This window comes from Balaenoptera physalus (genome assembly GCF_965194825.1).
Source record: "Balaenoptera physalus genome assembly, chromosome: 7".
In the NCBI taxonomy this organism is placed as follows: Eukaryota; Metazoa; Chordata; class Mammalia; order Artiodactyla; family Balaenopteridae; genus Balaenoptera; species Balaenoptera physalus.
In genome coordinates this window covers 2,195,503-2,209,062 of record NC_138886.1, presented here as the reverse complement: position 1 = coordinate 2,209,062, position 13,560 = coordinate 2,195,503, and the positions used below count along the sequence as shown (strand labels likewise).

At 60.7% G+C, this 13,560-nt stretch overlaps 1 protein-coding gene across 5 annotated transcripts; it reads left to right on the top strand.

Annotated features, from left to right (window-relative positions):
- Positions 1-2,849: 2,849 nt before the first annotated feature.
- MYMK (myomaker, myoblast fusion factor) lies at positions 2,850-13,237 on the top strand. 5 transcript variants are annotated; one of them, XM_082469443.1, is made up of 7 exons: positions 2,850-3,070; positions 3,179-3,780; positions 4,310-4,559; positions 8,160-8,274; positions 9,134-9,282; positions 11,807-11,923; positions 12,566-13,237. In XM_082469443.1, exons 2-7 carry the CDS (start codon positions 3,635-3,637, stop codon positions 12,713-12,715), a joined length of 927 nt encoding a protein of 308 aa, XP_082325569.1. In that variant the 5' UTR covers positions 2,850-3,070; positions 3,179-3,634; the 3' UTR covers positions 12,716-13,237. The 5 variants fall into 5 exon arrangements, with proteins under 5 accessions (XP_082325569.1, XP_082325570.1, XP_082325568.1 ...); XM_082469444.1 differs by having other exon boundaries at positions 2,850-3,780; positions 4,310-4,487; XM_082469442.1 differs by having other exon boundaries at positions 2,850-3,780.
- The last annotated feature ends 323 nt before the right edge of the window (positions 13,238-13,560 follow it).

Genomic DNA, 13,560 nt, shown 5'->3' with positions numbered 1-13,560 from the left:
CAGGCAGGAGGTGCCTCTGAAGGCCTCGTCCCGGGGCCCCGGGAGGCCCTGTCAGGGCTGGGAAGTAAGCCTGCCGCTGGAGCTCCAGGGACAGACCACCACCGGGCAAGGGGCAGTGGGGCTGGCGGGAGCTGCGTCCTTGAGCTCCTGGATTTCACAGGCTGCCCAGGCGCGCAGGCCGAGCCCGGCTGTGAGGGGCACACCTCCTGCCGGGACAGCCCCTCCGCTGCCACAGGGCCTGTCCCTATGCCTTCCGTGACACTATGAGACAGTGACGGGTTGCCCCATTTTGCGGATGAGGAGACTGAGGCTCACCGGACAGAGGGCACACCAAGGCCCCAGAGCTAGGAAGGGGCGGGGCCCTCGCCTGGCTCACCTGGCTCACCTGGCTGGTGTTCAGGGGCCCAGAGGCAGCTGGAGCTGCTCATTTTCAGTCATTAGCTGAGGCCAACACGAATGTTGTCACAACCCCAGTTGCAGAGGCCCCAGATGGTACTCCAGCCTGGGGACCCCAAGGGAGGAATCAGGAGCATCAGTACCCAGACCCCCTCCCACCAGGGGCAGGAGGGCCTCAGTGGGTCCCTACACAGAGGGCCAAGGGCTGCTGTGCTGTGCTCTGGAGCTGCGGGTCGGGTGTTCAAAACGTGGAGCATGCAAATGCAGCAGCCGGCCCTGCTCTGCTGGGCCGGCTGAGCAGACAGACAGCTGTCCGGGAGGTGGGAGCCGTGTGGCATTCCGGGCATTTCAGCACCTCTATAAAACCGGCCTGCTCCATACTGAGGGGCCCGGGGGAGGGGAGGGTGGGCGGATCGGCTCCCACTCCCTGCTCCCCAGGCTGTGGCTGCCCCGCCAGCGGCCCCCACCCTGCCCGGGACAGGCCCTGCCAGGTCCCATTGGGACCAGCGCCACCTGCTGGGCAGAGGAGGGATGCGCCTGGGGGCCTCGGCTAGGAGCACGCGCCAGGGGCCAGTCTCCCCTCCTCTCCGGCCTCAGTCTCCTCCTCTGTAAAATGGGCAGAGAGAGACGTCCACCCCCACTCCCCACCCCCCGCCTCCAGCTGCTGACACGGCCCAAAGGGACAAAGTAGGAAGAGAGCTTGGCACATGCCGGCCCTGAATGAATGTCTGTGTGTGTAAATGGTTTTCAAGACACACACAGTGCAGTGGGGCTTCGAATGGAGAGCCCCCCCCACCAGGGGTCAGGAGAGGCCCAGGGCTACAATATGAACATGGAGGCAAGCCCGGCAAGGGCATCCTGGCAGAAGGAGGGCACGCCGCCTGTGGCGTCCGCTTTTGCCCAAGCACCAGCAGGTGAGGGTGGGGTGGAGTGGGGTATCGGACGCCGGCCGGTCGGCTGGCGGGACCACCGGAGCCCGGAAGACGGGGAGGCCAGAGCACGTCTCCGCTGGCTCCCAGCCCAGCCCGATCCGGCTCCCCCTACCCTGTGCCTGGGGGCACAACACCCCCAAAGCAACCGGCCTGCTTCTTCTACTCTGCCCCACCCAGCTCCCCAGGCCAATCGCTTCCCTGGCCCCAGTGAGAACCGAGGGTCCTTTCAGTCCTGTTCAGAGCTGGACGCCTTCCCCCGAGCCAGCTGGCCTGTCTCCAGGCGGCCAGGTCTCCAACGGAAGCCACACGCAGGCTGCACCCTGACCCCCATTCTACGCTCCACGCCCTCCCCCGCCAAAGGGCCGCTCGAGTCCCAGCCTTTCTGCAGGGGGGTCCTCGGGCCACCCCCACCCCCAGCCTGGCCACCTGTCTCCCTGCTTTGGGGCAGCCCCTTTCGGCCCCCTTGGTCCTTAATCATTACAACACATGTGCGGCTCCCCTCCTGCTTCCTCCATCACCTCCCCCTTCTCTTTTTCCCTTCCCCAAGCTTGCAGCCCCGGCCCTGGAGTTTACAGCTGCAAAACACACACACACAGAGTCATGCACAAAACCAACTGTGGAATGTTTTCCTGCTTCTGAGTGGGGTTTACCGCCCCGGAGAGTTCTCTCCTAGCACCTGACCTCTAATCCATCTCCTCACCACACGATTTCTACTCCTCCTGGAAGCCGGGGCTGGGGGCTGGGGGCTGGGTCTGGGCAGAAGCGGGGCGTGGAGAGGTGGGCCGGGATGATCAGGGCTCCCGTGACCAGCTTGCAGGGGGTCGCCTGCCTCTTACCCAGAGCTGCACACACGGCACGATCTGGTTTTCCCATTTGGAGAGGGAACGGGGCTCCTAAGTGCCAGACTGAAATGCCCTGCAGCCCCGCCTCCCTGGACTTTCATTCATTCTTTTCACAGAGTCATTCATTCAGCCAGTGTCTGCTGACCACCCACCACGTGCCAGGCTTGGCCCCGGGCTTGGGCGGTGAGCTGGCCATTGGAGCAATGGGCACACACCCCGAGCAGCCCCGCACCAACCGCACCGCACAGAGGGTGGGAGGCCCGGACGGGAGCGAGTGGCGTGCTGGGGGCCAGCGCAGAGTACCCCAGCTTGCCTGAGCCGGGTGGGGACCCGTCCCCACAGACGTCAGAGGAGGGGGACGTGTGTGTCCCCACAGACGTCAGAGGAGGGGGACGTGTGTGTCCCCACAGACGTCAGAGGAGGGGGACGTGGGTGTCCCCACAGACGTCAGAGGAGGGGGACGTGTGTGTCCCCACAGACGTCAGAGGAGGGGGACGTGTGTGTCCCCACAGACGTCAGAGGAGGGGGACGTGTGTGTCCCCACAGATGTCAGAGGAGGGGGACGTGTGTGTCCCCACAGATGTCAGAGGAGGGGGACGTGTGTGTGCAGGGGAGGCGGGGAGGCCGGGAGGAGGGTCGGAGTCCGAGCGTGCCGTGGAGGCTGGGGTGTGCTGTGGGGGACAGGGCTGGGCGGAGGTGGCCCCACGATCCCCCGGAGAACTTGGACTTCACGCTGAGGGCTGCAGGTGCCTTGGAAGGCGCTTAAGCAGAAGAATGATGTGACCACGTGTACTGAATAGGACTTTTCATGGCAAACGGCAGAAATGGCCCCCAGCCAACGTATGATAAAAAAAAGAGAGTTCTGGAAAGGTGTGAGGGAGCTCCCAGATGGAAGGAAAGGTGGGTCAAGCGGGCCCAGGGGGCGTGGGACAAGCCGGCAGCCTCTCCCTGAGGCACTGACATGCATGGGCACCTCCTGGCCTCGCCCCCGCTGTTCCCATACTCCAGATTCCAATTCCCAGGAGAACAAAATCCGGCGTAGCCACCCAGCGACCACAGGAACAAGCCACTGGACACAACGTGGGTGAATCTCAGGGACATTCCGGGGCAGTGAAAGAAGCCAGCCCGAAAGAGTGCACACCGCATGAGTCCATTTATAGAGGCGAAGTCAAGTGCGTGGCAGAAACAGAACAGTGGCTGCCTCCGCCGGGGACTCGAGGGATGTCCTGGAGTGACGGGGATGCAGGGGTGGTCACACAGCACTTGTCAAAACTCATCAAACTGTACATTATAGATCTGTGCGTTTTGTTGTAGGCGACACCATTATATCATGATGAAAAATAAAAGGGAATAAAAGCTGTTCTTTTGCTGGCAACAAATAAACAAAAGAATTAATCAGTCAAGCAATTAATCAAGCAGTCCCTCCAGGGAGAGACAGTTGGCCTGGGTAGCTCACACACTCCCATGTTCCTTGGCCAGAGGATAACGGGGGCGGTGCAGGGGGGACCCTGCTGGGCAGTTCCCCCAGGCCTCTTCAACAAAGGAAGGTTATTTCCGGAAGGCAGAGGAATGCTAAGACGGCTAGCATCAGCCTTGCGCTGGGGACACTGGTAGAGATCGTCGGGTTCTATGTGCTTCAGGTTTGAAACTATGTAACCAAATAGAAAAGAATGTTAGTTTCATTTGTTTAGTTACCAAGGAAGCCTGTCTGGGGCAAGAGCGGGGGAGTCAGACATGCCTGTGGGCTGGTAAATTGTGAAACTTAGCTACAGGGTCCTTTTAGTGATTAGAATGGGCTGAACCTTGGGTTGTCGTCTAACCTCTTGCCCCCTGTGGACGCGTGACTCAAGCCGCAGAGTCTGCGCTTTTCTTATTCTGGACCCCTGAGCACCTCGGGGAGGGGCCGGGGCCAGGATGGAAAGTGGCTGGACATTGGCGGTTGTGCTCATGGGGATTCTTCGCCGAAGGTGCTGCCTCAGAGAAAAGAAGTACGGTCTCCTTGAATCAACAACTCTGACCTATCCCAAAAAAAAAAAAAAAAGAAAATCAGAGACAAGCGCTGATCACATGGTACATCAGCTGTTGAACCCTCTCCATGTGCTCCTCGACATGTGTGCTCACACCCCTGCCTCTCTTCAGGGCGTTTAAACCACAGCTGCCACCGGAGCCCCTGGTGGAAGCAGCGGGCCTTCTGCCTTTCTCTTCTCTGCCCTGGAGACCCGGGAGGCCTGCACCTACCTCTCCCCGCCAGCCCATGGGGACTCTCGTGGCCAAACTTCTCCTGCCCACCCTCAGCAGCCTGGCGTTCCTCCCCACGGTGAGCATTGCTGCCAAAAGGCAGTTCCACATGGAGGCCATGGTCTACCTCTTCACCATGTTCTTCGTGGCGGTAAGTCCGGGGGCCTGGGGATAGGACCCACCCAGGGCCCCCTCCCAGAGACGGAGGACAGGGGCTGTCTTTCCACCACTTTGCTGTATTGGGTGATGGTGGGGAGGTGAAAGAAAGAGCCCAGAGACCAGGAGAGAGGGCTGGGGGCCCCCCTTCACCTTCCTGGACCTCAGTTTCCCCAACTGTGGCAGGAAGTCACTCTGGGATTGGTGTGAGTGAGACCAAGCCCACAGCGGGCCAGGGACAAGCCCCTCCAAGGTCCCCCTTTTCTTGCCAACCACCCAAGGCTTCTCCTGGCTCCAGCTCCCCCTCTTCACCCCTGCCCCCCCCCGACTCTCCCTGGTACTCCAGGCCCAGGAGGGGGCTAGCAGGGCTCGGGGAACGTGTAGGGCCAGGGGAATCTGGTTCCAGGATCCTGCAGCTGGCCTCAGTTCAGGAGGGCCTGCTCACGTCGGCTTGTCTCTCCTTCTTGGGGCCTACGTCTCTCTCTGAGTCCTTCTTTCTCTTTCTATTTATATGTCTGGCTGTCTGTCTCTCTCTCTCTCTCTCTCTGTCCCCCTCCCCCATCTCCCTGTGGGTCTCTTTCCCTCTGTGTTTCTCATATTGGCTCGCTCTGTGTCTGGTTCCCTCTTGATTTCTGGAGCCATATCCCCACGGAATGTACTCTCTTTCTAAATTTCTTGGTGTCCCTCCCTAGCTTTGTTCCCCTCATGTGTCTCTCTGGCCCTATCTATCCATCCCTCTAGCTTCTGTCTGTCTGTCTGTCTGTCTACTTATCTATGTACTATCTGTCTATCAGCCACCTATACATATATCTAATCAATCACCTCTCTACCTGCCTGATCATCCATCCATCCATCCATCCATCCATCCATCATCTCTCTACACCTTAGTGCCTTCCTGCCTCCCTGTCTGTGAGCCTCTGAGGCTCCTTCCACCCACCCTCGCCGCTGGACCCCCAGAGGGGCCCCACTCTCTTTTCCTCCATCATCTTCCCTCAGACCCAGCCTTGATTTAAACCCAACTCCCTGATGAAGCATGCTCGGGAGAGGTGAGGGTTCCCGGACTCCGTGTGGCAGTGCCAGCCGTGCGAGAGACGACGGCGTGGCCCCCCCACCCCGGGCAGCCCCCTCCCCAGGCAGCAGGGCCTCCCGGCTCATTCAAGGAATCTTGTCGAAAGCCATTTCATTTGCTCCTCGCGGGACCCCAGCTTGGGTGAGGGCCAGGAGGTCTGCCCGGCAGATGAGAAACCAGAGCCAGGCAGACAGGGGGCTTCTCTGTGGGTACAAGGGCCCAGGGCCGGGGAGAGGAGCCGGCGTCTTGTCCTCCAGGCCCATGTTGGACCCCGCCCCCGAAACCACAGTCACCGCCAGGCCACCCCTCCCCACCGGGGCTGAGCTGACCCCACAGCTGCCTCCGCGGCTGGCCTCAGAGGCCCACCCAGCCCTGCCCCGCCCAGCCAGAGTGGCAGGGACAGCTGCGTCCGGTGACAAGTGTCCCTGGCCTAAGGACACACTCAGGCCCCTTCTCCCAGAGCCCCCAGAGGCACCATCGCCACTTCTGCCTCCTGCGTGGAGTCTTCTGTGTTCCCACCAGGACCGTCCTGTGGCAGCTGCTGGACCCGTGCTGCGTGTTGTGTCACGTGGCGTCCCCTGGCCCACCCCACGGAACAGGGGCTCTCGTCCCCGTTTGACAGGAGCCCTCCACCCCAGCCCTAGGGGCAATCAGCCGCTTATCGGAGCTCACGGCCGGGACCTGCCAGGCCGGCCTCCGGAAGCCGTGCCCTCTCCTGCCAGGCGGCCAGCCACCTGCCACCCGCGCCCCCGACCAGCACCGCGCAGAGCCAGGCCTGCTCGGTCGGAAGAGGGAGGGAGGCCTCGCAGGCACAGAGGCCGAGGGCCCCCTGGTGCTTCGCCCTGCTCCTTGGCAGGTGGTTCCCCCCTGAGTCTCACCTGCCCCACCTCTCCAGCAGGGGTGAACCGAGGGCCTGGGGGGAAAGGCCCCTCCTGGGCCAGCTCTCCTTCAAACCGCTCCAAAGCCTCCCTGACACTGCATTCACAGGCAAACACTTGGCCGATGGTGAGCCGGCTCTAGGCTGGGACGAGGCGGGTGGCAGGGCACAGACAGCGTCCAGAATCTCAGTGGTTAAGCCTTTAATCGTACATCGTGATCTGTGCTACATAAGAGAGACAATGGGTACAGAGACAGCAGGGCTCAGCTGGGGGTGGGGGAGAAGTAGTTCTGGAAGGAGCAGGGGGGCAGGAGAAGAGAATCCATGTCACTCATAGGGTCTGGCTCTGCCTGCCAGAGCCATGGGGAACAAGTGTTCTTCTCCCTCCTCTCTCCTGGAGATGTGAGCACCTTGATCACGCCCCACCTGAAGCTTCTCTTTGCTGAGCTAAACAGTCCTATCCACCGCCTGATTCCTTTCCTCCAACCTGTTCTTTGCCAGTGGCACTTCAAAGGGTGCAGCATCCAAAGCTCAACACAGCTCTCTAGGGGGGGTCTGACCAGACAGAGAGGAGCAGTACCATCCCCTCCCCTGTTCTGGACACTACATGTCTGTTAATGCCTCCTAGGTGCACCTTAGCTTTAGTTCACGTGAAGTTGCAGCCAGCGGAAGCTCTAAATCGACCTCAACTTGCTCGACTCACCAGATGACCCAGGGCTCTCACCCCGCCCCCACCCGTAGCATCCCTGGCACCTCCAGTTGTGGGCTGCTCTCCTGCACGCCTCTCCATCCAGCTGAGCTGGGCTGACCAACAGTCGACTGTGCTGGTCTCCAAGCTTGTTTATGCCCTTGAGCTTGTCAAAATAATTACATCATGTCATTAAATATTACCTTAAATGATGAAATGTGTAAGTGAAAGGAGACGGTTGTCCAGAAATAAGTTGACAGCTTTGAAAATACGGACATTTTGCTTTAAAATTGCTATTAAATTAGGTATCTGGCAGACAACCGTAGGAGTGTGGGGGAGGACGGGGGGGGGCGGGCAAAGAGGACGCTGCGTTCAGCACCTGCCCGGGGGCGGGGGGCGGGAGTGTCTCTGCGATCTGCCCTCACTTTAGAGAAACAAACTGAGGGCTGCAGGCGGGTGGTTCTCAAAGCGGGCTCCCTTCTGGCGGCATCCCGAGATCAGCCCGAGATCCTCTTAAAGAGGCAAATCTCTGACCCCCAGCCCCGACTGCTGAGGGGGCAACCCACGGGGCAGGCTCAGCACCTGAGTCTTCGCAAGCCCCCCAGGGCTTCAGATGCCCGGTGGTCAGAGGGGTAAACTGTGGGAGAGAAGGCCCCACTGGCCTGTGCAGGGCAGACCGGTACCCAAGGAAAAAGGCTCCGGCCTCAGCAGACCTGGATGTTGAGGGAATGTACAGATCACACGGGAGGGTCCCCACCTCGGCGGGCTTCGTCCGCAAGACCCTATGGGGGAGCAGTCCGCTGCGCCCCCATGTTTCAGATGGGGAAAAGAGCCATGGGGCCATTCAGTGACTTGCCCGAGGTCCCAGCTCACGGGGCCGTGGCTCGGGGCCCAGGCCTGGCCCCAGGGCTCCAGAGCTCTCCTCTCCCTGCTGACCAACCGTCTGTGGGTTTCCCGGCAGCTCTACCACGCCTGCAATGGGCCCGGCCTGTCGGTTCTCTGTTTCCTGCGCCACGACATCCTGGAGTACTTCAGCGTCTACGGGACGGCCCTGAGCATGTGGGTGTCACTGATGGGTGAGTGGCAGCCCCCGGCAGCCCAGCCCTGCACGCGGGACCTGGGTCCCCCACCGCCCACCATGCACTCAGCCAGCCGAGCCCGCCAACTGCCTCCCCCGCCCCCTCTCATCTCTGAGAACCCCCTTCCTTACCCTGAGGCTCAGAGTGGGGCTCAGTCTGTGAAAAAGTAGGCGCAGCACTTAAGTGCCTTGGTTCCCATTTTCCATAACCTTTTAAAACTGCACATTTAGTAGAGGCTTGTTTTGACAGACTGAGCGGAGGCGTACAGAGGAAAAAAGGAAGCGCTCTGCCCCCACCCTCCCCACCCCGGAGAACCGCTGCTCACATTCAGAGTTTACGCCCCCAACACTGTTCCTGAGACTCACACACAATTTTTAGCTCAGGTTTTTATGAAGATGCGATCATTCAAAACCACATGGTTCTGTGACTGTTTTTCACTTACTGTGGACTCGTGGCGATGGCAGGGCACACGGTCCCCATTAGACGGGGGGACTCGCTGCTATGGGCGCAGGCCTGTGCAGGACCAGATCTTTCTCGTATCCTAGCTGCGGTCTTTGCGTCTTCGTCCTAGTGGCCCCATGGGGGAGATTCGTTCCCGGACACCGCACGTTGATCTCCGTGTTAGAGCAGCTTCCTGCCAGCCTAGCCCAGGCTGCTCCGTCCACGGGAAGGCAGCAGCCTGCTTGTCCTTTAAAACCAGCCGCAATTCAGACCTTGGGGGGGCCCAGGCTGGGCCACGGGGTCTCCCTGGCTGAGGGGACACCACACCCGGACCCCGAAGGGAGGGCCCCTGGGGGAGCAGCGGCCAGGAGGGGCACGGGAGGCCCCTCACCTCACCCCGCTCTCTCCCTGGCAGCACTGGCCGACTTCGATGAGCCCAAGCGGTCGACTTTAGTGATGTTTGGCGTCCTGACCATCGCTGTGCGGATCTACCATGACCGCTGGGGCTACGGGGTGTACTCGGGCCCCATCGGCACAGCCGTCCTCATCATCGCGGCCAAGTGGGTGCGTACTGTGCGAGCCCGACGGTCGGGGGCACCCTCCCCTGACGGTGACTCCTCCCCCTCGGGGTCTCCATCTACCTCCTGCCGCGTGGGTCGGCAGGCTGGACACAGGGCCTCAGCTAACACACAGAAAATGACCGTCGGGTGCCCCAGCCATGCAAACCCGGTTTGTTTTACGTCTGTACTCACTAGCTCTGGACCTGACCCAAGTCACTTAACCTCTCTGCCTCAGTTTCCATATCTGTAAAGTGGGTGTTACAATCCAGTACCTACCTCATAGGGTTGCTTCTCAGATTAATTGAGATAATGCATCTTAAGGACTGGCACAGAACCTGGCTCCTAATGTGCTGAACTATTTATTATTGTCATTATTATTACTGCTGTTATTATTATTGAAGAGAATGGCTGGTTTAGAGATGCAATATCAATTGGAAGTGGCCTGGGTTAATCTGGGAAGACTTCCTGGAGGGGCTGAGGCTTGAGCTTGGTTCAGATGAAGAGGGAAGTTGTGGTGTGAGGTCGACCGGAAGATGGAACTGCTTGTGAGCATGGAAGCAGCCTGAGCCAGACTGATGGCCCTTCGCTGGGCACCCAGGGGCCTGGCACCACGAGGCCTTCTACACATGGTTCCCCAGGCCTCCCCGCACCCTCTGTCATAACAAGGCCCTCCTGGCTGCAATGACTGAAGCCCACTCAGACTAGCCCAAGTGAAAGAGGGATGCTCGGGCAGGGCGCACCCAGGGGTACTTCCTGGGCCCCCAGGGCAGGGAAGGAACTGAGCCTTGAGGGGACCAGAACAAAGCCCTGGGAAGCAGGAGGGCGGTTCTCAGGGGAAAGAGGTCGGGCTGGGCAGCTGGTGCAGGTGCAGACTGGGGAGGGAAAATAAAGTTCTGGGGGTGAGCTTTCCAAACTCGCCCCACTCCTCTCTCCGCCCAGAGAGCGGAGGATTTAGCTTGCCAGTTGGTTGGTGAAGAAACCAAGGCTCAGAGGTCAGCAATTTAACAAGAAGTCACGGCAGGACAAGCGTGAGGCCAGGTCCTGACTCCGAGCAGAAGGGAAGGAGCCTCTTTCTCACCACATCTTGGGGAAGCCAAGCTGGCCCCGCGCTGACCCAGGAGGCCCCTCGGAGAGGGGAGAGGGGCGGAAGTGTGCTGGGGTCTGACTTGTCTGGACCAGGAAGGGCCACGTTAATTAACATTCTGGAATGCGTAAACACAGAGCGCTCTCCGAGCTGATAATTCGCTCCCTCCCTGGCAGGAAGTGGGATAAAGGCTCCGTGTTGTGCCCTGGAAGCCTGCTCCTCCTGCAGACCTTGGCCGGCTCTGAATCTGGGCTGGATTCTAATTAGCCAGAAGAGCGGTCACTCGCCAGTGTCCCCACGAAGCACCACGGGAACCGAGAGGGCTTCCTGGCTCCCTGCATCTGGGGCTCAAATTGTGTTTTCTAGACCATTAAATGTGGAGTTTATTTTGGCTTTTCAAGGGCAGTTGTTTCCTGGAATGAGGGTTGATTTTTCTCCCGGAGGCTTGTCCCTTCTTGAGCAACTCTCAGCGACAGGAAGTGGAGAGAGATGGGTGATGGGGCTGCGGAGCGGGGCCCGGGCGCCACCTGGGGCGGGATTGGCTGGAGGAGAGCTTCCGGGCCTCAGCCGGCTGCCCCCAGAGTCACGCTCCCTTAGCTGCACCCACACACCACCTGCGACATTGCAGGTCCTGATTCCTCATCAGCAATGGAAAATTTCAGAAAACTGAAAAATCGGGCATCGTTTCAGAATTCATTTGGTGACAAAACCTGCCCCCACCCAGCATGAAGCTACTCATGGTCTCTGTGTGATCCGCTGGCAGGGGGGTGGGGGTGCAATTATGGGGAGCAGCCCTACCCACCAGGGGCATCCACCGTCCACGATGTGTGCAACCGTTTACCTTGCTGAAATCCAAAACATCCTGTGCGCTGAAACGCCCTGGCCCCAGAGGTTCGGGTGTTCAGGATGTGGACCCGCATTTACTTCATCTTTTTAGTGTACGTGAACCCACGTATTTAAACGCCTACTTGAGCCTCACTCTAGACATCAGCGTCTGAGGAATGGCAGGTTTCACATGCTGGTCGGGTGTGTCTAAGAAATGCTACTATGAGTCTGTCGACTCTGAAAGTGAGTGGAGGTCTCGCAGGGTTGGCCACACGCATCTCCCACCCGCCATGGCCACGCTGGCGGGCAGGTCCCACACCGCCAGTACCCCTTGGCTGTAGATAACCATGTGTCTGGTCCCCTCGGGTTCTCCTCTGGCTGGAAAGGGTGGCCTTCTTTCACCCCAAGAGGCAGACGGGGCAGGGGGTCCTTGCGGGGTCAAAATGCTCAGGGCATCCACAGCCCGATCACCCAGGCGGGGTCTCCCTTGGGTCCTGCAACCGTTGGGCCAGATGCATCCGGGCCTCTCCCGGAGCCCCATCTCCCACCTGAGGATGCCCAGGGTGCAAGTGCCCAAGGCTGCAAACTGAGAGCGTTCCTCTGGCCCCTCTCCCCGCAGCTGCAGCAGATGAAGGAGACGAGGCGCCTGTATCCTGACAAGAGCGTGTACACCCAGCAGATAGGCCCCGGCCTCTGCTTTGGGGCGCTGGCCCTCATGCTGCGCTTCTTCTTTGAGGTACCTGGCGGGGGACTGGGAAGCAGCCCACCCACAAGGGCCCCGGTCAGCAGGTCAGCACCGGCCTGCATGGCTGGGTGCTGAGCGGGGCCGCGCGCCTCCTGGGGTCTCCAGCAGCGTCCCACTACAGTGCTTCCCTCCAATCATGGTCTGGTCCTTCCCTGGCACCCCTGGCATCGCGGGGTTGTGTGGAGGGGCAGTACAGAGGGCTTGCACCTGATGAGGTGCACAGCCCGGAAGGGGCCTGGGGCAGGAGGCACACCTGGAGGAGGGAGGGAGAGGGGAGACGGGGAGAAGGGATGTGCTGGGGGAAGGGGGAGGGGGAGCCGAGCCCCAGCCGCCTCATCAAAGGCCCAGTGAATTGGCACAGACCTTCGGTGATCTAGGGGTTTGGTGGAGGGAAAGACCACCATGGGCTGGCCAGTGAGGGGAGGCTTCTCGGAGGAGGGGACTTGGCCAGACTCCCGAGGACAAGCCAGGGGGTCGGGGAGGAGCCCCTGTTCCTGGCAGGTGCCATGTCACGCCAGGCCCGCAGCCGAGGCACAGGGCCGAGGACCCAGGGCGGGGCAGGGGCTGTTGGAGGGAAGATGGGCTTCAGGGTGGGCGGTGAGGCCGCAGACTGGTCCTCCTCCTCCCCTGCAGGACTGGGATTACACCTACGTCCACAGCTTCTACCACTGTGCCCTGGCCATGGCCTTCGTCCTGCTGCTGCCCAAGGTCAACAAGAAGGCTGGAAGCGCGGGGCCCCCCGCCAAGCTGGACTGCTCCACCCTCTGCTGTGCTTGTATCTAACTGTGCAGCCCCGGCCCCAGGCCCCTGCCCTGTCCCATCCCAGGCCTGGCGAGAGTCCTCCGTCCTTCCCGACCTGGAGAAACGTCCCTCCTCAGATCCTGAGAGGTCTCCAGGGCTGTGGGAAGCACCCCACTGACTGCTTCTTGAGAATCCACTTATTAGGTTTCTACTGGGTACTAAGCACCATGCTGGAAAGAAAAGAACTTTCTCCCTTCTCCTAGGCCAAGGTCCTGACGAGTGGGCATGTCTGCAGAACCCTGCAGCCAGCATCTGTCCCCCACCCCCTTCCCTCCTCGCCTGGTCTCAGCCACAGAGGGGCTCTGCCGCCACCCCAGTCCTGTGTGCTCCCCACGCCATCTGTTTTCCCTTGGAAACAGGTATTCCCACTCCCGACCTCTGCCCTCAGGCTCAGCGCGCCAGGGCCAGCGGGGCCACTCCGTCCCCGCCCCAGGCCTGCCTGCCCCTTGGCGTCCCTCCAGCCGGGTCCCTGAATCAAGCCGTTTCCATGTACTGAATGCCCAAGCTCTTCACACTCGTCATTTCATCTAATTCTCAAAACAAGTCAGGGATGATGGCATATTCGGGGCCCAGAGCTGGACCCCAGCCCACTGTCCCCGGTCTGACACCACTCCAGCCACTTTGCTCTGGAGCTACCCAAGCAAGAGGTGGGAGCGCCCTCAGGGCCTTTGAGCTCCAGCCCAGCGTGGGAATGTGGGCCTGGTTGCCAGGACCTTGAGCGGAGGCCAGCGGGCCCGCCGGGCTGGCCTCACGGGGCAGGGCTCGCCTTCCGCCGAGGGCAGAGGTCAGCCTGCTCCCATCCAGGGCCTGTCTGCCCCGGCCCGGGG

Coding starts and splice junctions, on each gene's coding strand:
- MYMK (XM_082469443.1), top strand. CDS start 3,635: ATGTTCCTTGGCCAGAGGATAACGGGGGCGGTGCAGGGGGGACCCTGC. Junction 8,275..9,133: donor CATGTGGGTGTCACTGATGG/GTGAGTGGCAGC, acceptor TCTCCCTGGCAG/CACTGGCCGACTTCGATGAG. Junction 11,924..12,565: donor TGCTGCGCTTCTTCTTTGAG/GTACCTGGCGGG, acceptor CCTCCCCTGCAG/GACTGGGATTACACCTACGT.